The sequence below is a fragment of the Labrus mixtus genome, chromosome 10, assembly GCF_963584025.1.
Source record: "Labrus mixtus chromosome 10, fLabMix1.1, whole genome shotgun sequence".
Taxonomy (NCBI): Eukaryota; Metazoa; Chordata; class Actinopteri; order Labriformes; family Labridae; genus Labrus; species Labrus mixtus.
Window position 1 is genome coordinate 7017303 of NC_083621.1, and position 25164 is coordinate 7042466.

At 40.7% G+C, this 25164-nt stretch overlaps 1 protein-coding gene across 1 annotated transcript; it reads right to left on the minus strand.

Moving 5' to 3' along the window:
* Nucleotides 1–3227: 3227 nt before the first annotated feature.
* Nucleotides 3228–25126, minus strand: abcb7 (ATP-binding cassette, sub-family B (MDR/TAP), member 7). The gene is made up of 16 exons (XM_061047800.1): nucleotides 24936–25126; nucleotides 23031–23114; nucleotides 22870–22947; nucleotides 21078–21197; nucleotides 17853–17985; nucleotides 15780–16048; nucleotides 15082–15170; nucleotides 14827–14914; nucleotides 12417–12591; nucleotides 11771–11928; nucleotides 9335–9498; nucleotides 9042–9171; nucleotides 8457–8628; nucleotides 6895–6998; nucleotides 6158–6265; nucleotides 3228–4735 (listed from the first exon to the last, which is right to left on the minus strand). The coding sequence occupies exons 1-16, from the start codon at nucleotides 25083–25085 to the stop codon at nucleotides 4517–4519; spliced, it is 2241 nt and encodes a 746-aa protein (XP_060903783.1). The 5' UTR covers nucleotides 25086–25126; the 3' UTR covers nucleotides 3228–4516.
* Between the last annotated feature and the right edge of the window lie 38 nt (nucleotides 25127–25164).

The window sequence follows — 25164 nt, forward strand, 5'->3', positions numbered from 1 at the left end:
AGTCCTAACTTTTAAAAAATGAATCTAGTGACCTTCAAAGCCAGAAACCATTTAACCTTTCCGTGATCAGACCCTGAAAAGATTAAGTTGTTTTTATTTTTTCTGTAAAGGAAGATTATCTTCTTTGCCCGTGAGTGATAAACAAATTGAAATTCAGAGGATATTTAGAAGTTTTCACTGCAGCAGGCACACTGTAAACATTTCAAGTGTGTTGCCTCGTTCTTCCAGGCTCTGCTCAGAAGTTGCATCATGCTGCATATTTGCAGAGATGCAACAACCACAATATCTTTGTTTATTAACTTTAAAAGGATCAGCCGTGTGCGTGTGTGTGTGTGTGTGTGTGTGTGTGTGAATGTGAATATTCATCCTCATTTTGACCAGGAGCATTGATAGAGTACACAGGGATTACGCACATAAATTTACACTCCTACACAAAACGGTGGAAATAACTACATCTTCTCTGAGGCAGCTATGCATATTTATCAAAAGTCGCCCTTGGCCACACGCTATTTTACTGTAGTGAAATGGGAGTGAGCTGACTGTCTGGTGCAGAGGGATCACCCTGAAGTCTCAGTCTGCTCTATTATTATCATGAAGGAGAGTGGCCATGCAGGGGTCGGCAGGGATTTGACGTGTGTGGCTGAACCCCTCATATCACCTCTAGACTCTGGGAAGCTTTCATGGTAGCGGGGATGCTGCTCTTTGGGCACGTTTGAGGCTTTACATAATAAATCCATGACTGAATCACCACGCATGATTGTATGATAAAGCCATGTAGAAAGAAAAATATTTTTTCTTTAACGTCTTGCTCCAGGTGGGAAGCTGACGTGCTGTTTTAAAGTAGCCTACTGCTGTGTTTCAGTTCTTACAGATATATTTTTTATTCTCAATTTGAAATTAAATTGATTTGATTCATTCTCAATGTGAACATAGAGATAACTTTGAAACTCAGGGGGGAACATGTGGGTGAATCTAGCTAAACAGCTACTGTAGCTTAAAAGCATTTCATAGATTTCTACATTCAGAAGATAGCTACTGTTAGCATCCAGCCACTTCCTAGCTTATATTACCATTAGCTGGGAAGAAGTTTAACAACCAAGAGTTTGAAAGGCAGAATTTATCATACAGTGTTCTTTAAGCTTTCCATTAAAAATTCAGTAGAAAAATACAAACTTGTTCAGAGTTAATTTTAGCCAGAAAATTGCTGAATGCTGGCATTAGCTGCTGGCAAACCATAGCTAATGGGTTTGTTAAATCTGGTATTTTTCCTTGAACTTAGCCTCCTTTTTTTCAAAATTTCAATGGTATTTTCAGTCGCTCATTTATCCAGAAGCCTTAAAATTACAACATTTGTGAAATATGCTAAATGTTTATATGACTTTCAACCTCACAGCAGAGCAACATTATACTAGCATTTAAGCTTCCCACCCTGAGCTATACACATCAGAGGAAAGTGGCCGCTGTGTGAATATAGTGAATAAGGAGTTATCATCCTATCTGCATGTTCTTTGAAAACGTCTCCTCCAGTAGAAGGTCGTAGTTTTCATCAGGGGCTGACTTTCCTGCTGGGGTCCATATTAGGGGCATTATTAAATGCCTTTGTGTGCCTGTCCTTTCTGCGCCTGTACGACCCTGAATGGTAAACAGGGAGATGGCTACCTCATTACCTCATGAAGACATGCACACAGACACAACAGGACATGCACGCCACGCAGAACAATCAAGGGTCATTGAACAATAGATTCTGTAGAGCTGTTTTTAAATATAAATAACCAGAAAGAAATCATGTTCCCTGTGTAAGTCTATCTTCGATTGCTCAGTGACTTAAATACTGGAGTGTTCTGTCCTTGAATGTTTCAAACACACACACACAAAGCTTTGCCTGAAGAAAAGCTGAAATATATCAGCTCTGTGTAATGTGAGACTTCTCACAGAACGGCAGCAGATCATAGTGAATTATGTTCACTGAATAATTAGCAAATAACCTGTGCAGGGCAGCAGCTGAAGGTTGTTGGGAGACGCTAATGAATAGTCTCATAATCTCTTCCTAGGTTAGATTAGAAGGATGCCATTACCATCAACTCATCGGCCTGGACATCTGACGCATGAAAGGAGAGCCATCCAACCAGTAATCATCCAGTTGCCTTCCTTTTAAGCAGGGCTCTATCAAAGTCTACTTTCATCTATAATGTGTGACTTCCTTAGGAGGTGTGTGTGTGTATGTGTGTGTGTGTGTGTGTGGGGGGGGGGGGGGTTCACTATGCAACGCAGCAGGGTCTGGTCCGTCATGCTTTTCAAATGTTTTTTGTTAATATCAGTTTCAACTATTATCCTGCTGAGAGGCCTCATAGAAATGTGGTCTAATGTATCTGGTCCCAGAAGAGGATCCAGAGAGCAGCAGGGGTTCTTGAGGGGAGATCTACTGCCATTATGTTCTCCAGAAAATTAAAACAATGAGAATGTGTAAGGATTGAAAGAGAAACTGATCAATAACCTGACAAACACATCTAAAATCACCTCTTTGATTTACATAAAATGTAAACAGTTATTATAAATCAAGGAACACATTTTTATCTCTTATGTGATAAGACATAAAAACTGCATCGGTAAGCATTTCAATTTTAACAAAATGTTAAATTGTTTTTTTCTGTCAGTTATACTCACACGTGTGTATTTAAGCTATTTAAAATTGCTGTTTCAGTGAACATTATATAATAGTTTGGTTACATATAGTCTTTGAGACACTTAACAAAACATTAACTAACCACTTCCGAGTCCAGTGCATTAGATAGAGCAGGATTTTTGTGAAGAAATTCTCAAAATCTAATTGTTTACATATTCAGAAATGTTGGAATGTGTTTTGGCTTAAAAAATAAAATAAAATTTACAACCCTTGATTTAAACACTTTTAAATGCTTATTTACTATCTGACCTATCTGTTTCTGTGGTGTCAGTGGTAAGATAATTAATAATCATATGAGGCGCTGGTGGCGCATTGGTTGGTGCGCGCCCCATGTATGGAGGCCATAGTCTTCCAGGTGGGCGGCCCAGGTTCCGAGTCCGGCCTTTGGCTCCTTTTCCGCATGTCATTCCCCTCTCTCTCTTCCCCGAATTCCGACTCTATCCACTGTCCTGTCTCTCCATTAAAGGCACAAAAAGCCCCCACAAAATAAATCAATTTAAATAATCATCTGATTCAGCTCTACACATCAAACAGCGTGGAGATCTTATTATTTCAACAAGATTCAACATTTATTTTCTGTGTACTCACTCAGCCGACGTAATCCAGAATATTAAAAACAAGTTTTACATATCAGTGTTTAGGACGAGACACAATATTTTATATAGATACAATAACATACCAAAGTTCCCAACATATGTGTATCAAAGCCAAACCAGCCTTCAGAGGACTTACATGAACTGTCAGTTTTTAAATATTAACAATTACATGTAACCTTCAGCACAAAGTCTTTGTGTTCACTTTATACAATCCAAAAAGCTGTCTTAGCATTTTCACAAAGTCTCTATGAATACGTTTTTGATGGAAGAGGTCTGCCAACCAAGGCTCAATATGACTGTAAAATGTTCCCAGAGGAGGCTTTCAAGTAGTGCCTCCAAATGTGGCGAAAATCATTCATGATTTATTAAAGGTGCTTCTTGACATTCTCAGAGTGTGATATTTATATCAGTGTGACTGTGACATACTGCTTATTCACTGGGGAGCTGTTCTGTATGTTCATGGGTCGAAACACTCACATTATGTTGTTATTCATCGAAAATACTTGTGTATCTGCCAAATTTGATATATTTAGAACATGCATTGAGAACACAGACATGGGCAATGTGCTTTACCACTGAATTCCACTGAAGTCTTTTTGAAATAGGTTTCTTCAAACAAAATGCTGCAAAGCCATTTTTATAATGCAGTCGTTAAACTGATCAACTAATCCCAGAATAAATTGAAGTAAGTGCACAACCTTATAATAAAAAAATAACTAGAGATTACGTTTATGTGAAAATAATTTAAAAAGTTATATCAATACAAATTTTGGAACATTATCAAGGCATATTTAATTTTTCATTACATATACTCTCATCTGTTTCCAGTGCAATGGGAGATGTCAACAAACCTGATGTCAAAAATGTGGAGGAGGGGGGGGCAGCCATGTTGACTAACAGATGTCTTACACACACGTATGTGATATACGAGGTCTCTTATGGTTGGCTTCAGCTTAGGCAACTGGCATACAGGCTCCATTGCTGGACAGCCGCCAGTGCTAAACACACTTGCTCCCCGTTTCCGCTCCTCCTCCTTTACTTTGGCGAGCGGTTGCCTTTATTCACGTGAGTAGGAGGAGGGGTAGTCACATGGGTGGGGGCTCGGCTGCAGTGGGTGTGGGCAGAGGGGAAGTACCCATATGCCGCTTCCCTCCCCAATACTGCACAGACTCCAGCAGATTCCAGAGTAGGCTATCTGTGAGGGGATGGCGAGGTGTGGAGATATGGCAGCCCCCTCTCAACAGGAGCAGTTCCCACAGCCCTTCACACTGTTGAGGATCTCCTCCTGCAATTTCTTCCTCTCCTCCTCCTTCTGGGAGAGACGCTCAACCGGCGCATCGTGGGGACCTTTGCTGTTGTTGAGGATTTTGCTGTTCTGAGTGTTCCAGAGGTCTGCGTACAGGCTGCCCGGAATGCTGAGGAGGGCCTGGTGGTTGCCTCGCTCTGCCACTTTACCCTGGCAGGAAGAAAAGAGCAGGGGATCATATAAAGAACAAAGCATATGAAACCTAAACTTCCACTAAAAATGGCTGCATTATATGCGAAGCTAGAACAAAGAGGCCATGAACACACAGTCCTACTGTTAGCATCTCTTCATGACCACACTCTCCGCGGAGTCAGCTCCCCCTTAAAATCCCTGCCGCCTCCCCAACAAATGTTGCAATTTCTCTCTTGCAAAAACACAGACTCATAGACACACATGCAGCCACACACGACAAACACACATCCCTCCCACACATTCAAACACAAACGACGGCACCCCCCCCCCCCCCCCTCCTCTTCCCCCACCTCCCATGAGCATGCAGAGGTGTTGGCATCATCTTTAGTGCACCCAAGATAAGCACGTGACTTGCCTGCGCTCGTTATTTTAATGAGCACCCCAGGCAGTCCTCTGCTGGTGACACCAGTAAACGCCATGGCGACATCACAGGCAAACATGCCTCCTCGCCACGACCCCTCTGATCCCTGCCATCTGACTCTGGAAACACGGAGCCACCACACGCTTGTATGCCCGCAGTTCAAAGAAAACGCTTTTATTTTATCCTTTCTGACTGTTGCAGTGGTGGAAATGTCACTTCATGTTTGATACATACCATTTCAACTCTTACTCTCCAGATAATAACTGACTCTATTATGGGCCTTTTTGGCTAAACAGCACCTCATTCAGAGACCATCAAATACTGAAGATTCTTTTTTCCTGACTTTGAATACAATTCCAAGCACCAAAGAGATTCACTTCATTCACATTATTTTAAAAAGCATTCAGCGTCTGCCGGGCTTCAGCCTGACTTTAACATGCATGAACATGAAATGTAAAGATAACCTAAGTGAACGGCAATAAGCACTGAGAGACACGCTTAGTTCTGCACAAGGCCTCATCAGTATCTGGGAAGCTGGCCCATACATTATTAGTCACCAAGACAAACAAGACACGCCATCTGACCAAAACAGCCAGTCGAGTCTGACTGCTTTAATGAGCCCTTATGGAGAAAATAATACATTCAATTCTACTGACAGTGTCCTGTTGTTGTTAAAGTTAATGAGAAAAGCTAAACAAAGCATGTCTTCATCACTTACACTGTGGAGAGGTAACTCAAAAAAAAAAAAAGAGTGGCATAAAAAAACAGAGGTTTCTTGCTAAATTCTTGTTTGCTGGCAGATGCAGTGTGCTTAGCGTCACACAGAGGTCGGGTCAACATCCCTCCCTTCAACGCAAAATCATCTAATTGGACTGGCAATTAACTTGGCGCCTGATAAACGCGGGGAACTCTGAACCGTCGTATTATTTGCTTCTTCTGAACCTGGCATTACAGCTGGAACAGTTAATCAGTGAAGGTGTGAGATCAAGTAAAAAAAAATAAAGTGGATGAGTTCTTACTTCATTGAGCACTATAATCTCATCCGCGTCGACAATAGTGGAGAGCCTGTGGGCGATGAACACCGATGTTCTGTCCTTCACCATCTCTTTCATTGAACTGAGGATGTTCTGGAAGCACACGAAAGATAACTCAATAACTCTGTTAAGCCAGACAAGAGTATCAAATAATCCAAAAGAGAAGAAAACAATGAGAAGAAAAGTGCATGAATGACAGGATATATATGAAAAGTCAATAAGATGTTGCGTTGGGAACGCTCACCTTCATATGCTTTCTCTTCGTTGTTTACATATGATAATTTTAAGACAACATCGTGATGAGGAGCTACAGAGAATCTCAATGAACAAGAACATCTACTGCCCCTCTTTTCTTCCCCTTAAGTTCAGAGCGGGCTTTCTCATTAAGTGTAACATTTACAAAGACTGTGGGGTTTGGGCTGAGCTGGAGATTAAGTAGGAGAAAACAGTGGCAGGTGGCAGGGGAGAACATGGGGGTGTTGTGTGTGTGTGTGTCGTGGGGGTGGGAGGGGTGTGTGTATGTCACAGCAGGTAAGTGACGCAAGAGTGAGCTGAGTTATTGTGTACCTATAGCATGTGACTGAGTGGGTGTTTGTTCTGCTAAATGAGAACACTAGATAAGGTGTCTATCTACAGTATAATTCAGCAGAAAGAGGGCATTTGTGGGTACATTAAGCATGCATGTCCGCGAGTGTGTGTGTGTGTGTGTGTTTCGGGCCCACCTCTTCTGTGATAGAGTCAAGGGAGGATGTTGCTTCATCATACAGGAGGATGGGTGGATTCTTAAGGATTGCACGGGCGATGGCAACACGTTGCTTTTCACCTCCTGAAACAAAACATCATACGTCATACGTAAGAGCAAATCAGGCTGAAGCAAAAGGTTTAAAACATGGGAAGATGAAGCTGGTCTCACTTCGGTCCTTATCAGAAAAATGACCTCTAACAGAGAGACCAACATGCAGGGGGAAACAACAGTCCTACGGCCATTTCACACTATTTACTCAAATGTATTTGTTTGAGAAGAAAAACTAGCGAGAGGCAAAGACTTCTTCTACTGCGTCTGGTCTGACCGGCCTTCATTTCACATGAACCGTGTGTAGCCTCTTGAAAGCTAGCGATGTTCAGCAGACACAAATATTGCTGGCAGAGGAAAACAGCAATCAAGAAAATAAGGAGCCTCAAAGCCCAGACTGCCCCCCTCCTCGTCTCACAAACTCACTGGCAGCTGTCACATACAGCAGCAGTGAAATTAATGAGAAGTTAGTCATGTCTTTATTTTGTCCGTTCTCTCACTCACTCAGTCACTCCACATAAAGAAATCCGTGCTGCCAGTAATTGCTCCTGGAATGCTGAGTGAAAGTGCTCGCACACTGTGTGTTTATGTGGGCTAAATGATTCGCAGAGTAACGCTATGAGACAAATACTACACAGTGATGCGCAATCACTGCACATCAAAAGAGGAAACATACCATTAAACAAGTTTATACTTTTGAACGAAAGGGAGGGCAAAATAATGCGCAACTTCAGATTAAGTCTCTCAATAAATCTACAAAAATAATAATAATTATCTTCTGTCACAACTAAAGTATTTCTCTAAGGATATTGACGTCCTTTCCCAAAGCCAATCCCGTAAAAATACCGTGCTTGTTCTTTACAATCAAAAATCTAAATTCCATACCCAAAGATCATTAATCAGGATATATTATGCAAAGGTATTCAGTAGTGTTTAATAACATACTATGTAATGTTTTTTGGTAATTCAGCTACAACAATTATGACAGTCTTAAGTTTTAGTTGAACAAATGGATTTACTAAAGCTACAAAATAATATGATGTATTATAAGCAATCGTTTTGATCAAATTAATTTTGTATTCACTTATTAAATAAAAACTGCTGAACATCCTCTGGTCTCAGCTTCTAAAACTTAGGTATGCTGCTTTTCTCTCTTTTACCTCAATCAGACAGGAAGCGTTTTGAAGGGTCTAGTGTTAATGATTTCTTTTAATTCTATTAAAAAACTATATGATTCTTTCTGGATTCATCATTAATGATGAACTGGATTGAAAAAATATATTATATTAGAACAATACATGTTGTTTGCCAGCTCTGTGTGGATTCATTTAGTTATAAGCAGCCAGTAAAAACGGAATAGTCGAATCCACCAGTAACTTTGAAATGTTTAAGTTGAGCGAACTATCAAGGGAAACACAAAACACACAGCGCATTTTCTTGCTTCTGCAGAGGAGGCCATATTTCAACAGTGTTCATACAAGTGCTGCAAACCTGACAGCTTGAGGCCCCGCTCCCCAACCTGGGTGTCATAGCCATGGGGCATCCTGAGGATAGCATCGTGGATGCCTGCTAGGCGCGCCACTTGGTGCACTTCCTCTGGTGTGGCGTTGATGTTCCCATACTGCAGATTGTAGAAGATGGTGTTGTGGAAAAGAACAGCATCCTGACAACAACAGCACAGTGAGAGAGAAAACATTAGGCTTAAGAGAATATTTTTTTATTGCAGCAGACACAGAAATGAGGACCACAGATCCAAAGACAAGGGTAGGAGGGAGAAAAAACACAAATGAGAAAAAATACTGTTCATGTACCATCTGTTCAGATGAGCCTCTGAGCTCACTGCAGTGAACAACTGATTTCAGCTCGTTTCTGATGCTGCTGTTAACCAGCAATGTAACATTGTTCTATGCTGCCCCCTTGTTGTATGTCATTATCAATGATATTTAATTTACTCCTGAAGACACATGTGCATTTCACTATCTGTAAATAGGCTTCAAATAGTAAGATCGATGTGGTGTTAAATTGCTTTTTTATTGTTTGTCTGTGTTTAAATCACTGTGTTGGTGGGCTTCAGACCTGTGGTACGACCCCCAAAGACTTCCTCAGGCTGTCGAGGCTGACGTCTCGGATGTTCTGCCCCGCTATGTAGATGTTCCCCTGCTGGGGCTCATAGAAGCGGAACAACAGCCGCATAATGGTGCTCTTCCTGTAAACAGACGTGGAACCAATCGTCAGCATCAGTCTGTCTGTGAGCTGCACCCCCCACAGGCTGCTGATGATATCGATGATAAGACAGTCTGCACATACAAATGAGATGACACACACCTGGCTAAAGGTTTGATGGTTGGTGTATTTTTAAGGTTACCTACCCTGACCCGCTGCCACCAACTAAAGCCACCTTCTTCCCAGCAGGCACTTCGAAGGATACCCCATTTAACACTTTCTGGCCCTCCAGGTACTCAAAATAAACGTCCTCAAAGCGGATGGTGGCCTCCTGTGGTGTGATGGCTAATGGCAGGGCGAGATCCTTTTCCTAGAAAAAAAAAACAAAACAAGGTTTGAAACACACAAAAAACGAACAGAAAGAAGACTGGTGCAGATCAGCCACTGGCAGACGAGGCCTGGCATGATGCAATGTTACTCCAACACCTTGTCAAGAGGGATAATGCTGGAGCACAGAAAAAAAACACGCACTGCATAAAGCAGAGCAAATTTGAGAGGTCGTTTCAAAAGAGCTTCAGAATCTTCACACGCTGACTGCCCTTCATGGCAACTGAAGAATCAATAGGCATGAAAAGTTACAGAACATACCGAGCTGAGCCATAGTGTTGAGATGAGCTAAGGTCAGCAGTGAATAAAGAGTTGTCCTTACTCTCTGAGTAAAAGCCTGTTCTGCTCCATTTCTACGCTGCCTAATAGCAACATAATCACTTCCAATCCACCCCAGCCAATTAATACAAATAACTAACATAGTCCATTAGTATAAACAGATTATTTCACATACACCCTCAATATGGAAAAAAGCCAAAATCATTTACTTTTTATTTTGTGGGGCAGTTTTAAGTGTGTGGGGTAGGGGTGGGGAGGTGGTTCAAATTATTTTACATCTGCATAATAGGCCAATGTGTTCCATACAAAAAAAAAAACACTGACACAGTAATGGCCTGCTGGGCAGCGCCATTCCTCGGGGAAACACAATGGAGAGGAGTATTACTGATGAGTGCAAAATAACTGGACAGATTCATTTCTCCTACTGTAATTACAGGCTGCAGACCAGAGTGACATTCATAGTGTTAGACAGCACCCGCACATTTGCACTTAAATGTCCTCTTCTGACGCAAGGCAGGCTGTCGGGTTGTGTAAAAGAAAAAGGGGCGGTGGAGGGGGGGTAAATGCGATAAAATGTAACACACAAAATGTAGTAATGACGCTGAAGAATCAGAGGACCTGCATGTTAAGACTCTGTTCTTTGAAAATGGCTGGATTCTGAATAGTTAATCTTAAGAACAGGTTTTAGTTTGAAAATCGTTCTTGAGGTACATCGACAAGTTAGGTTTTAAATTTCCTGCATTGTCATCATCCTAAATTGAAGACTGAGGTCTCAAGAGGGCACTACAACTGAAACTAAAGTTGATTATTGATAAGCTCATCGAAAGATTACATAATTGTCTACTATTTTTTATAGTTGACAATAAACAATAGACAATAAATAAATACATTATTTTGACAATAAACGGATCTACTGTGGACTGTTGACTATATAAAAACATAATGGAATATCATAAGCATATTTTACTTTATTTCATAAACACAATTATTCATGTGTAAATGAAGAGAAGTTATAGATTGTTAGTTGGAGCCTTGTGGAAACGTAAAGGAGGTGCTGAGAATGACAGCACTTTGCACAAGAGTCTGTGTATAAAAAGTGGCATTTAAAAAAAAAAAATACAGAATCCCAAAAAAACAACCCCACAGTCATTAATAAAAATACCAAAACAGAACATTGAGAACAGCTAAACTCATTTTTCCACAACAATGCTTAGTCACTCACTGTTTGGAGAACCAAATGATATGCACCGGTTTTCTCTGTCACTGATTGAGAAAATGATCTGCACAAATAGGCCGACAACAACACACATACAAACTGTCATATAATACTAAAGCAGGGTTGATCACATCCCCATGAAAAATGAAACAAACCCACACAGACGCAACAACCATTGTTTACTGTTTTTTGTAAAACCTCACAGAAAGAAATGATGAAGGCAAATAAACAGTTTGTGTTCAGAAACAGAGTGTACTGATACCTAGCCTTTTACACACTACAAAGTCAGTCCACATAATGGGTTGATAAATGAAACGGCATTTGATCAAAACTGGTTAATATATGCCTTGCAAATCAAAGATCAACCAATCACATTTCTGCAGTAATGTGGCATAATATCCTGATATAGATCACACCGATGCAGTGACTCGCTGAGTGGGAATACATGAGGAAGCACCCGAGTCATTTCAAGCACGTAATTATCATGTTTGACTTCAACCTATAATTTTTTACAGCACATGCAAACAGGATATTTATGTCACGCTGTCATGAATAAGTCAGAGCTGTGTTAAAATCGTTTCTCACCTGTGCAATTATTCATGATAGTAAAAGCCCTTATAGTCTGAGTTTACTCTTGCATTTAGATTTTTAATGAACATTCATTTCACTTTCTATCATCTTTTAGTTTACCCGCACTGTTTTCTACTACTTCTACTATTTAAAGGTTAGAAGAAAAGTGCATGTCAGGTTGACGCGTTACCTTGATCTTGGTGTCGACACTGAGCAGGGTGAAAAGAGTGTTCATGTCTAAGAGGGCCTGCCTGGTCTCTCTGTACACTGTACCCAGAAAGTTGAGCGGGAGGGAGAGCTGGAAGAGCAGGCCGTTCACCATCACCAGGTCTCCCACGGTCATCGTACCTACACGACAGAAATGCACATAATCTCGGTGTATCTTTGCATATCAGGTCTAAGAAGAAAAAAAAATATTACACCCTGACCATTTCTCCTTTCAAGTTGTGAAAGCAGACAAAGCGTGTTACACTCTGAATCCATCTCCACCCACTGTGATTTCATTTTCTGCATCACAGCGAATTTATTTTCTATTCATGCCACTTTTTCATGCTTGCTGTGCTTTGTTCTCATTTACTTTCTATTATCCAGTTCAGTCAGGGTTTTACTTGTAATTTTCATCTGTCGATTTGATTTTGTTTTGAGCTGGGTGATTGAAGCTTTCTTATGTCCAAATGCACATTTTGGCTATTGTGCTGTGGACACAGACTGTGAGCATGGAGATGTAAATTCAGGTCAGTTGATAGGTATTTTCTATCCTTACCGCTGGTTGCTATCAAATTCTCATATGGTTTATGAATGTTGAAAGAATGATTTTTACACACACACACACTTACCTGCAGCGATACCCTTGCTGGCCAGCAACATGATGCCAGTGAGGCCGAAACTGAAGATGACGCTCTGTCCAAAGTTTAACATGGCGAGTGTCGACGTGGTTTTTAGAGAGAATGACTCATAGATCTTCAGGAATTCATCATACCTCGCAGCTTCATACTTCTCATTGTTGAAGTACTGCAGCAGTGATAAAGAACGAGGGAGAGTGGGGGTGAAGGGCAAGGGCATGGCACAAAATTTCACAAAAAGAGAGAAAGTGTAAGTTGAGGGAGGGAATGGAGAAATACAAAATATGGTTAGGGTTAGAGGTTAAGGGAGCATGGAGAGCAGTGTCAGGCAGATAGACACTTTAGTGCAGCCTGCCTCGAGGCTGCATTTGTTCTCAGTGACCGCTCTGTGAATAGTCTGGGTCTCAGTTGGCCTCAAAAGCACTATTCATGTCTCTGTTTCCTTTTCTCCTCCCCACTGATCTTAAAAGATGTGGAGGGTGATAAGAAGAAATCCAGTGCCTCTCTAGCTCTGGCAAAGGATAGTGATTATGGCAAAAGAAAAGTCTAGAACATATAGGGCAATCATAAATGTAGGGAAAGCCTCAACTTCCATCCAAGTTAAATAAGAAGTGCTGCAGAATATTCATGATTGGCACTTGGCATTGTTGTCAGCTTGTGTGTTTACATCTGTAGCAGTTTACACAGACACCTACCAGCAGAGCACTGGAAGCTCTTCAGTGTCACACCACACAAGCAGCACTCATTTTGTTCGGAACATACAGCTATCATTTACAGAAAAAAACAACAACTCAGAATTCAGCCAAACTCATAATACTACAGCATGAGCACAACAACGACCCATTCCTCCATGCTGCCAATTACCTAATATTACTGTTTGTTTAGTTAACACTATTGTTCCTCTGCTCTGGTTAAGTGGGCGATTTGCTTCTCCAGCTAACAGCAGTAGTGCTGTGCTTGCCACTGATTTGAATACAGGAAAATGCAGGAAATCAGACGAGAGAGAGAGAGAAAGTAGCACATGGAGGACAAACAGTAGCAGTGCAAGGCACCATGTTCAGGTTCTCATCCAGCCCTTTGTGAAAGTGGAACGGATTTCTGAGTGGGCGGAGATCTAATTACATATGCACACTCACAGCTCAGAGTGATGCTAAATCCGGCCACATTGGCACAGATGACACAAAATAACACAAAACGTTTAGGAAAACAGGACACAAAAAAATAATACGGTGAAGAAAATAAGACGGCTACCAAAATATATCTGGGGCAGCCGACGAAGCACCCAAAATTGGATGGTGATTATACTTGTTTAAGTTTTACAATGAGGTTACCTAGAAAGAGGCTTTAAACAGCTAAAGATAACATTCAGGACAACCGTGCCACTGAGAAAAGTATAAATCAATTTTTGCATCCACCCCACATCAGATCTGTGAGGCGTCTTTTTAATCAACTGGCGGCTAAATGTGCAGCACCGGTTTCCAAGACACATTTCCCCAAGCCCACAATAAAGTACAATAAATTAAAGTGTTACTTATAACTGAGATACAATGTGGGTCATTGACTTTACCAGGAGTTTAGCCCTGAGTGACCAGTATTAAATATGTCATTGTTGATTACAGTGAGAATAACAAAGAGGGAATAATAAGAGCAGTACAGAGAACTAGGTCAAGGAAGAGTGAGAGTGAAAAACTAGGATATTATGAGTTTGTCAAATGTGTGTGTAAATGGGTTGACAGCAAAATTTTGATAATCACGAGAATAGAATGATCAGTCAATATTGTGCAGTGCTAGGTTAATAAAACCCAAACCTTATGGAGGTATGCTCATAGTCCACCTTAATGTCTACAGGAATAACTAGAATGCTATTACACTGTGTAATCTAAATGATACAAAAACAGACCCCTACCCGTGGTCCGAAGTCTTATGTTGATGTGATACTGCTCTGTAATAACTAAAGGGAGATCTTTAAGTAAACTCAGAGCAGATATTGGCAGTGACTTGTTTCTGTCCTTTCAGCCATAAACCCCACTTCTCTTAGTCCAAAAGATAAACTTGACTTTTACTTTTGGCTTGCACTTGTTATGATATGGAGTTTGTGTGTTAAAGTGGTGACAAACAAAAATGCAAGGTAGGGAGAGAGGGGGGGGGGGTGAGAGGGAGAAAAGCTTTTCTTTTATTAATAAGCAAGTTTTGACAGTGACAATCATGCCAGTGAAACACTATTATCATAGACGAGTAAATGTTTGTTTTTGTCAATAATCCTGGCTCAAAGTGAAAAGATGAAAGAGACAAGAAAGGAGGAGATAAAAGAAGATTGATGGAAGGGGTGGGGTGTATGTTAAGTGTGTGTGTGTTTGTATGCCTGTGTGTGTGCGCATGTGGTTGTTAGGGGATTGGATCTCACCTTAACCGTCTCGTAGTTTAGGAGCGAGTCAATAGCTGCGTTTCCAGCTTCATTGTCTGCTTTGTTCATTTCTATCCTGAAACGAGTCCTGTGCACAGAGACATGTGCACATTCAGGTAAAACACATTTCAGCGTACAAGTGAACATTGTTACTGTAAGCACAGAGAGCTGCAGAGCAATTTACTGAATACATTTTCAAGTGATGAGACGACAGACACAGGACTGGTTCAAATATCCTTTTTTTTTTTTTTTTACCTCCACTGAGTGAGGAGAACAGTGAAGAGTGTATATGTTGATAAGGTACCCAAGGCCACTGCTGCAAACTGCCCGCCACACTTGTAATACTGCAGAGGAGAAAAGCAGAGTGAGAAAATATCTTCTTTTAAACTCAGTGACTCAACAGATTTCTTTGATTAAAAAAATCAAACCACCACATCATATTGTTGGACCCCAATTTTTGAGTCAGAGGGCATATTGAGCACGTACTGTGTTTGACCATTCTGCTATGAAATTGAGTGTTACAAATGGAGGGGAAACTAAAAGAACTAATCATGCTAATGCTTTAGCTATTTGGGCAATGGAGTCTGCCCTCATTACAGGCAAGCCAACATAGTCCAGAGTGGAATAATAGCACCAAGCTATAGACGAGCCCATCTTTCAGCGGTAGCCGAGGAAGGAGGCATCTGTTCAGGGCATACTCCACAGGAGGAAATTAAGCTGCTGCAAAGCTTTGGGATTCATCATTGACACTAATGGGCTCTGTGTTGACATCAAAGGTTCATGGCAATTCATATTCCATTTAGAATGTAAATGTGACTTTATCGCTGAGATTTCCACACAATCTGCTGTGAAGAGTGTCAAGGTGATAGAGGATCCTGAATTTTAAAAAAACCCAATAAAATACAAACCAGAAAAAGTTAGTATTTATGTGTGGATTTCACCATTAGACTCACCAAAATGGCACTGACAAGTCCCATCTCAAAGACAGTGGGTCCTAGATTGAAGACGAGTGCACTGAGGACAAACGAGATGCCCCGTGTGCCGCGGTCGATTGCCTTGGACAGGGCTCCTGTCTGACGGCTGAGATGGAAACCCAGATCCAGATTGTGCAAGTGGAGAAAGACGTTCTTGGCGATGCGTCGGATGGAGCTCTGTGCCACCTTGCCGAACACAGTGTTCCTCAGCTCGTTGAAGAAGGCTGCACACGCCCGTGACGCGCCATCTGGGATAGCAGAGGAGACGTAGAGTTTAGCACACCTGCTGTGAAAAACATGGAGGTACAGACAGTGTGCCCGGGCGCTCTAAAGTGAGAATATATGCCCTCGTCACAAACACAGACGTGCATGATGCAGCTCTCAAGTGATACGAAGCAGCAAAAAATAATCTGACCACTACCTTACCTATCTTGGAAGCTGTAATACAATATTGAGATAAGACAGGGATGTCAAGTTCTCAATGGAGAAGGCTTGTATGAAATGGCAGGCCAGGTTTTTCAAATCATCTCTGGTCTGCAAGCACTGCAGTGCAACAGCAGAAACCTCCCAGAGCCTCTGTAATTACAAAGCAGGATGCTGTCTGAAGCATCACTACCATGGCAGGCCTGCACACCGCAGAGGAAGGGGAGGGAGGGTATCTGAGTGTACAAGAGTGTGTTCAGTGAGTGTGTGGTGGGGATGGGGCTACATGTGTGAGAAAATAATAGAAGAGGGGGGGGATGGTGGTTTTAATAAGAGTTCCATGACAAGAAGTTGAGCTGTTTAAGTTTCAGCATTGTCTGAGACTGGGTTTCTCTGGCTCGTCTCTATGAGGAGGGGCTTAAACCAGGCAACAGATTCTCTTAGGTAAAGGTATTTTTCAGTTTCAAAATTTGTTGTTGCATATGTCAAAGCAGTCCTTAAAGCTTGTCAGTTGTAGAATTTTCAGATGTAATTCCATGAAAAGTCAACACTTTTCATGAACTGTTAAACAAGCAAACCGATAGCATGACTGTCACAAATTAATATTAGACTGTCTGAGTGACATGTGGTCTTCCGCTGGCAATTTCACCAAATTGTGTGAATAAACGACTCGTCCGCTGAGACCAAAGTCAGTGCAATAATCGCTCTGTCTGCCGGTCTTCGTGTGGCTGTAATGTGGCGTTAAATAGGAATGCTCATCTAATGAACAATGTGTCCACATCTGACAAGGTAGGATGAGCACTGCGAAACCCTTTCAGCCAAATTAGACTCATCACCAAGGGCCCCAAGTGCCGGGTCCTGAGTGTCACGAAGAGGGGGGAAAAAATTACAATCCTTTTCTGTAAGAGGTTCTTGTCATTCTTCCTTGTCGTCTTAATCAATCCTGTCTGAAGTTCTGTTCATATGCTCCAATTATTCCACAGGCAGCATTAATGTGCAGGACCTAAGTGTGCTTATTAAAATAAGTGGATACAGGGCTAAGTGTACATTGCATCCGCACTGATCTCACTCAAGGCCAGAGTGACTTGCAGAGGGTGTCAGGTTCACTGTATTTATTTTTTTAGCTTTTCATCACTAGCTTAGTGAAAAAAAACCTCTAATCAGGAACAACTTTATGTCACACTGCATGTCTCCCTCGACCCCTCCTGTGGTTACAGGGCCCGTTTGGAAAAAGAGGAGAGAAAAAGAGGAGCTCTCTAGAGTTGAAATGAAAGAAACATCTCTGGCCTTTGGAAAACATTACAAAATATCTGCCCACTTCCTAAAGGACATTAGCAATTTCTTGCCTACTGCTTTAGAAATGTATCTAGCTGTGTTTGCCTTGGGAGCACGCAGGTTTCAAACTGAAAAGTGGTCAGGTCTCACAAGAGCACCGCATCAGCTGATAGAAGTGAACTTTGACGCAGAACGGCGCGCATAATGTAAATAATGCCAGGGAGACTCAGAGGTTTGCGGAGTGCCATTGATATGAATGTGTTGGGAAAGGTCAGCATGCAGATAATAGGCAGTCCCGCAGTCCCCCTCTGATGAACGCGGCACCTGCCAGTGCAACGCAAGTCTGGGACTCACAGCCAATCAGCACGGCCGTTGCCATGGTAGCCACAGTGCTTGGCGCGTCATTCAGGTTCAGCATGTGTCCCGACATCTGGTTAAGCTCGTCCACTGCATACTTAAACATGAAGGGCACCGTCACATTGGTGATCTGTGAAGGCAGAGGGGGAGGTTGGGAACATTGAGAGAGAATGGCAAAAAAAAAAAAAAAAAAGAGAGAGAGAGAGAGGAGAAACATTTTCAAATAGCCTATTAGAAAAACATATGCTCAACATAGTCCAGTATCACTTTCTAGTCCTTCAGTACTGCCTCTCCACTAAATGTATCCAGTATTCTTAGAAAGATGAATCCCCACTGTTGTCAGGCAGTAGAACAGACGTAACACATTCAGGCACCTTTAAGATCATGTACTGTATGTATACATGCATGTGTGCTGTGGGAGTGTGCATGTGTGTGTTCTTCCTGAGTGGCTGTGCTGATGCTGCTGAGGTGGCTGGTGCTTTCTGCTAATGGAATTGAAATGGTTATTTAGGCTAATTAAAAGCACAGGGACAGCTGTGTGACTCAGGCTAGGCGGTCTGCTGCACATTAGGACAACCAGAGAACACAGCGGCACACCGCACAGCATTTTTAAATGAAACCCATTTCATTTGAACCTCTCAACCCCCTGACACTTGGGAAGGGGGGGGGGGGGGGGGGGGGGGGGGATTTTTTTCTCTCAACTTCTCTTTTTGCTTCTTTACTCCTGTGAGCTCTGCTTGATATCATAGATTAATTGTTCAATCTATCATATATAAACAATGTGTAAAAAAAATAAACCAGCATCTACCCAGTTAATTTAAAAGGGCACCAAATAATGCACCATTTATGCTTTCATAGCTGCATTTCCAGGGTTTTCGCTTTATACACTTGGGTATTATACTCAGACGTCCTCAGGGTCCCTCAAGGAAAAACAATATCGTTGCTACCAAGACAACTGAACATGTCAAAAAAATAGCCTGGGCCTATTATCACAGGGGAAAAACATGTCCTTAATGGTACCACTAGTACATGATAAGGTTGGAAGTGCTCTTTCATTGCCTAAACAGCAAACTGGAGATTAAATCAACACCATGTCCACCTAGTGTCCTCTCATAGTAGAGATACTGTATCATGTAGTGGAGAGGAGGCTTCAGGCTATTAGAATTAGCTTATAGTCTGACATGCACACGGACACAGGGAGCTTTTCTTGAAGTCAACAAAAGTAAGAGCTTCTATATCAGTAACTCAAAATGAAAATGTCACCTCTGGAGAGCATTGGTGTGATACACTGTAACCACACAATTATTCAGTTGATTTAAAAATTGCCCCCATATTGCCGGTGGTTTCAGTTCAAGCAGACAAACTGGGGAAATTGAGGCTAACTCCAGCCAAGCAGGAAAATAGGAGAAGATTGGATTGCATGTGTGTCTGTTCTCTCCATGTCAGCACACACATGCACAGCCATGCTGAGCGGCAGCCGTACATGCTTATTTAGGAGCGTTGGATTTGTGATTGTTTTCCAGGGTGCAAATTAAAGCACATCATCAAAAAATGAGAAAATACATCATGCATTGATTGATGTTTGCAACTTGTAATTATAAAATAGGTTTGTTTTTAAATGAACACTGCTAGTTATAAACAGTTTCTTTACACGGAGTAGCAGCCACTGCTGAGCTCCAAATGGTCTTTGATGGCCGGCTAATGCAGAGAGATTTGATTCAACAAGAAAATATTCCTGAGCAAACACAGAGGCTTTTTCCTTGTGTTTGGACAATTTGCCGTGACTTAAATTCTACAACACTGTGCTAGGTCAGTCAAATCAACCATGTATCATTATTGTAAGTTAGTTAAAAATGTTAAAAATGATCAACAAGCTGATCTAGGCAGCCATGATTAGAGCTGATATGTTACACTGGCAGATTCATTCACCTGTGCGTTAATTTCGAAGTGTCAAGGCTTAGAAACAAGATAAAGGTAAAGCACCACATGACCAGGCTTTTCTAACATAGGTGCCAAACACAATGAAGTGCTGCTGACAAAAAACAAAAACAAATCAGATATCCATTTGCGTGAGCTAGTAATGTAATATTTTGCTGCAAAACATGTTTTTTTACTAAACCTGAGTGACGCTTGTTGTGCCCATTTTTACAATTCCAGCATGAAGGCAGTCATCATTTCTTTATTCTTTTCAATTGCTTCAGAGACATTTTGAACTTAAACAGTTGAACTATAATAACCTTGTGGGTTAATTGACGTCAGCAGCGACCTTGGATACTCTCTTCTCTCTTTCACTGGATTTCATTGTGTAAAGGTTGTGCTGCTTTTCACTGTGCGGCCCTGCAGCTCAGCAGAGCTCTCTTACAGTATGTATTTATTCCTTTTATTGACTGTGTGCACTGTTCATACCAAAGCCTGATAACATTTGATCAGATTGTGTCACTTCATAATAAGTCAAAGCAAACTAAAACAACCAAACTAAAATGATGATGAAATACTCTTTAACTTGGACTTGTTTTGATGATGAGTGGAAACTTGAAACCATGTTAAGAAAGTTCATAGAAAGTTTGAGTTTGCCGACTTAGAAGCAACCTGGTCATCGGCAGTATTTTCTCTGATCATTCCACATTTGATAAATTTAAGAAAGTCATGGATAACATGGATGTGATCAATATTTGTGCCTGCGCCTAAAAAGAGAAACATTGAGTATCTTTTGCTTTTCTAAATCATTTCATATCAGAGCTCCATTATTTGCTCTCATATTAAATGTTTCAGGACACTTGTTGTTGGACACTTTTTTTATTATTACGATTAATTACGATAAAGCTGTAAAACCTGTAAAACAACAATCTTTTAATTGAGTATATCATATAACAGCTTTTTGTAGTGTTTTATTTTCCTATCTGGTCCAAGTTGATCTGAGAAAAAGTGGTTCTGAGTTAAATCAGAGAGCACATCATGTCAGAGAGGTGTTCTTTAGGGTGGAAGAAATCAACCATGGAGAAAACAAAATTAGACAAAATGTGTCAATATGGAACAAAGATTGGAGCATCTTCCTAAATGGTAAATAGTTTGAAATTAGAAATATATCTTCTTCAGCCGTGATTTTTGTTGTATGCATTCATATAACACTGCTTGTTACAAATCAAACACGCGAGTAAACAGCTTTACATGAAAAAGGAACAAATCCTGCTTTCACAGCCATGACATTGTCTGTAAACTTACTTTGGCTCCAGCTAGCAGGCCCAGTGAGATGGCAACACGAGCTCGCAGGTCTGGCCTATCCTTCGGCCACACGTAAGACAGCATCGCAGACAGGATCTGGGCTGAATTCACCTCCTTCAGCTGGTGAGAAGAAAACAAAAGCAAAGACTCTTCTTAAATCACAGGCTTATTAGTATGAAAAACAAGTCTGTGCCGTCACATTCGGGTCTATTTACTGCACTACAATGTTAACATAATACCATATGTTTGCTAATATTGGCAAGTAACTTCCATCTTGCTCTCAGTGGGACAATCACAATATAAAAAAATAAACATGGCTCTCTTGGCATCCACTTGGAACATCAAATGTCAAGGGGAGTCCCGTGGGAGATCTGGGAGCAGCAATGACAGCAGAATCTCCAGGTGGACCCGGGGATCCAGTCTGACACTACAAGTCCCAGGAGACACCTGGGCTGTCACCCCAGCTGAGTTTGAGAGTGCACTGGTGCCAACATGGCTGTTTACCCACGCTCCACCATACACCTGCCACAGGGACTCTCTGCAGGCCAAAGAATATCCAGTAATTCCTCTAATCCACTCAATATGGAGGCTTCGAGCAAACGACAGAGTTGTGCCCAACACCTGCCTTTAATTAAAAACAATCAAGCAATATGTTACACTGCGCAGAGGATTAAGATTAAAAATGTAATGCACTACTGATGTCCCTGTGACATAGGCACAGGAGACAGAAAAATAGAGGCTTAATTGATCAGTTTATTGTTACATCATGTTTGAATAGTTCAGGTCTGAATCTGTGTACTGTGTCATACTACAGCTAAGGAGTAGAATAACTGTTCACACGGATAGAAAGCGTAAAATAGTCAACAAAGAGATTAACATTTATTTTTATTTTCTTTTGAAAATGTTACACAGATGTATCCATGGTAAAAAAAAAAAAAATGAGTGCTTAAATAATTGATCAAATAATACATTTGTAATGTTTGTCAATGTCAAAGGCCTAATCTAAAATTATCCTTATTCAAACATTTAGACTGTTATCAAACTAGTAGTAGTATATTAGAGAGTGTGGTGTATTTTTTTTAACCCATAGCACATACGCCTGAGAAACCCTGAACAACTCCATCCGAACCAAAAGTGACCATCATAGCATCGTTATCTCCTCCTGGAGGACAGAGGACTTTAATGGGTATCAGCAAAGGTGTTGCTTTCAGCTTTGGTAGCTTTAGAAATATCTGTATTTTCATCTCACAGAGCCAAAGATAATAGTAATAAACTTTATTTGTAAAGCACCTTTCATCCAAGTATTTCCGCTCAACGTGCTTTACAGCAGAATAAGACATACAATGGGCATAACATAATAAAATAGCATGAAATAAAATTTAAAATGGCATAAAAAAAAAGCAGTGAAACATAACCCTATAAATGCCTGTTCAACATATGCCGTCCTATATGTTGACTATTACACTCAAACAGAACCACTCTCTCCGTACCACTCCTTGAGGGCACATAGTGGTCAAGAGAGTTGGTAATGTAGCTTGGTCCTGTTCCATTTAAGGCTTTGTATACAAGGAGGAGGATCTTAAAATCTATTCTGAAACTTACCGGAAGCCAGTGCAGAGTGGTTCTAGTTAATATCCTAGATGCAGAGTTTTGAATGAGCTGAAGTTTCTCTGTGGTTCTTTTGGGGAGGCCAGTAAGGACTGCATTTTTTTTTGTGTGTGTGTGTGTATAAACAAAATTATTGGTCCTTAGTTTTAATGACCAAAGGCTAAAAAAATGTTCCTTTACTCACCACATTTTTGGGGTCTGCGTTCAGCTTCCCTCCGGCATTTCCGTGCCAACATGTTCTTTTGTTTGTAACCTGCAAATACTATGGACACACCATATGATGTTATTGTCATACATTCAGTTTTGATAAAATAAACTTAACAATTCTATTTTTTTAAGACTTACTTTTGCTGCCTCCAGAATCTGCCGACTGTTGTCGCTCCTCCCTGTGTTCCATGTAGCTGTTCGTAGGTGTGAAGGGGAACTCAGCTGAAATACACAAGGAGTCTTATTCACTGTTGTTTCTCAGATCTGCTGATTGTTTTTTATGAATGTTTTACTTATTAAAAACACCGAAAACTCAATAAGAGAGCAAATATATCCAACAACAACAACACAAACTAACAAGATCTAACTTTTTCTTCCCTACATGTTCGATCCAAAAAGCTCACAAGTAAAGTTCAGGGTGTAAAGGTTACACGGGGGTTGGGGACATATACTGAACAAATAAACGATACGAGGACAAGTTGGTTTTAACTGACATGAAATCAATTGATGCAATGTTTGCTCAAAAAGCTTCTAAAATTGTGACACTATGTGCAGAAATGCTTTTATTTAGGTTGACTTTTGTGAGCTTGATAAAGTGACAGAATTTAAGCACAGTCAGTAGTAATGAAGTGACGACTAACACGTCTACAAAGACTGATGATTGATAAAAAAAATACATTTTGTTGGTGGTTTTTGAAGTGTAAATTAATGCTCTTACAAAAATGCATATTTTTTTCTTATCATACCCACCCCATTTTAGTGGGTGGGTATGATAAGACTTTTATCTGCTTGAGGAAAGTTTATCAGTGCAAAACATTCTCTTAGTATGTTGAGGTAGCACAACATGTCAACAAACACTGTATAAACAGCACAGTTAAAAACAAATTCATTCAAGTATGTAAACCAATTCCATATACTTGTGTAAATGTTAGGGCGTGGTCTTATTCTCTATGTAAATAACACCGGGGTAGACCCAGTTTAAGCTCAAAAGACAACGAAGGGGACATATGTAGAGGAGAATACATTTTAAGCAACATTTCTTTGCCTCTGCCGTAAAGAAGGCCCGGGCAATTAATCAAGTTACAATTTACAATGACACTTTTATCGTTCCACGATCACGAGAACAAGATAATCGAAATTAAACAATTATTGTTCCTCGTGCCATGTTGTGATCATCTTGTCGTGTGTCGAAAATGTTTCAGTTTTTTTTTTTGTTATATTTTGGCCACAAGATTAAATCACTACTACCTCAAAAACATAGTTAATCTATTTGTTTTTATAGATGTATATATATATATATAATATATATATTCAATTATTGCTTGATTTTTTTTTAAGTGTTAAGACAATTTAAATTTGATTAAAACATGTGATCTAGATGAGATAAAATCAATAGTGTTCAATAATCGTGATCTCGATATCAATCAAAATAATCGAGATAATGATTTTTGCCAAAAAAAATCGAGCAGCACTACCATGAAGGTATAAAAACACCAAACTTCAGAAACACATTATAACCTATGTAAAGGTGGCTGCTGCGTCACTTTAAACAAGAACCTGAGCAGGTAGCTGAGTGACGAAGTTTCCAAACAATCAATAACAAACTGTCCACATGTAGTTACATCAGGTTTAAGGTCTGGTGGGTGGGACATCTTATCCAACATTTACTGACGACTTGTAGACCACGTGACTGTCACCACTGTGACTTTACAGAATTTAAAAGGTTAATAGTCTAATGTTTGTGACTTACTCTGCATATAGTAACACTGTTGTCAGCTGATGTTGTGTTGAGATAAACTCTTAATGGCTGTACTTTAATATCACGAAGGACTGGCTGTCGATGAACGTCACAGATAGTTCACTGATATATTTGCATGACATTCACCTCTCTGGCACAAAAACAAATAACACAGACTTTATCAATGAACTTCCTTGAGAGTTAGGGTTAGTTAGAGCCACTTTCCATCTCTGTCCTTGCCTGGGTGACTCTCACATCAAACACACAGTGCCCTCTCTCTCCAGCTAGCCGAGTCGTAAACTCACTTGATATGAACTCTGGCGTTTATGGCCCGTCCCATTCTCACCGCCACTTTTACTCCAAAGGTGATATGAGCTCGTCTGTCGAAGAAGCAGGGCTAACTTTCGTTTTTGAATGTGGTAGCCACATTTCAGCGATGCCAACATCGGCGCCATGTTGACGAAGGAGGACGTGCGGTAAGTCAACACGCCGGGGAAAATACGTCATATCCGGTGTACGTCGACGCGATCAGCG

Coding starts and splice junctions, on each gene's coding strand:
- abcb7 (XM_061047800.1), bottom strand. CDS start 25,085: ATGGCGCCGATGTTGGCATCGCTGAAATGTGGCTACCACATTCAAAAA. Junction 23,115..24,935: donor AACGCCAGAGTTCATATCAA/GTGAGTTTACGA, acceptor TGTGTATTTCAG/CTGAGTTCCCCTTCACACCT. Junction 12,592..14,826: donor TAAACTACGAGACGGTTAAG/GTGAGATCCAAT, acceptor TCACTGCTGCAG/TACTTCAACAATGAGAAGTA.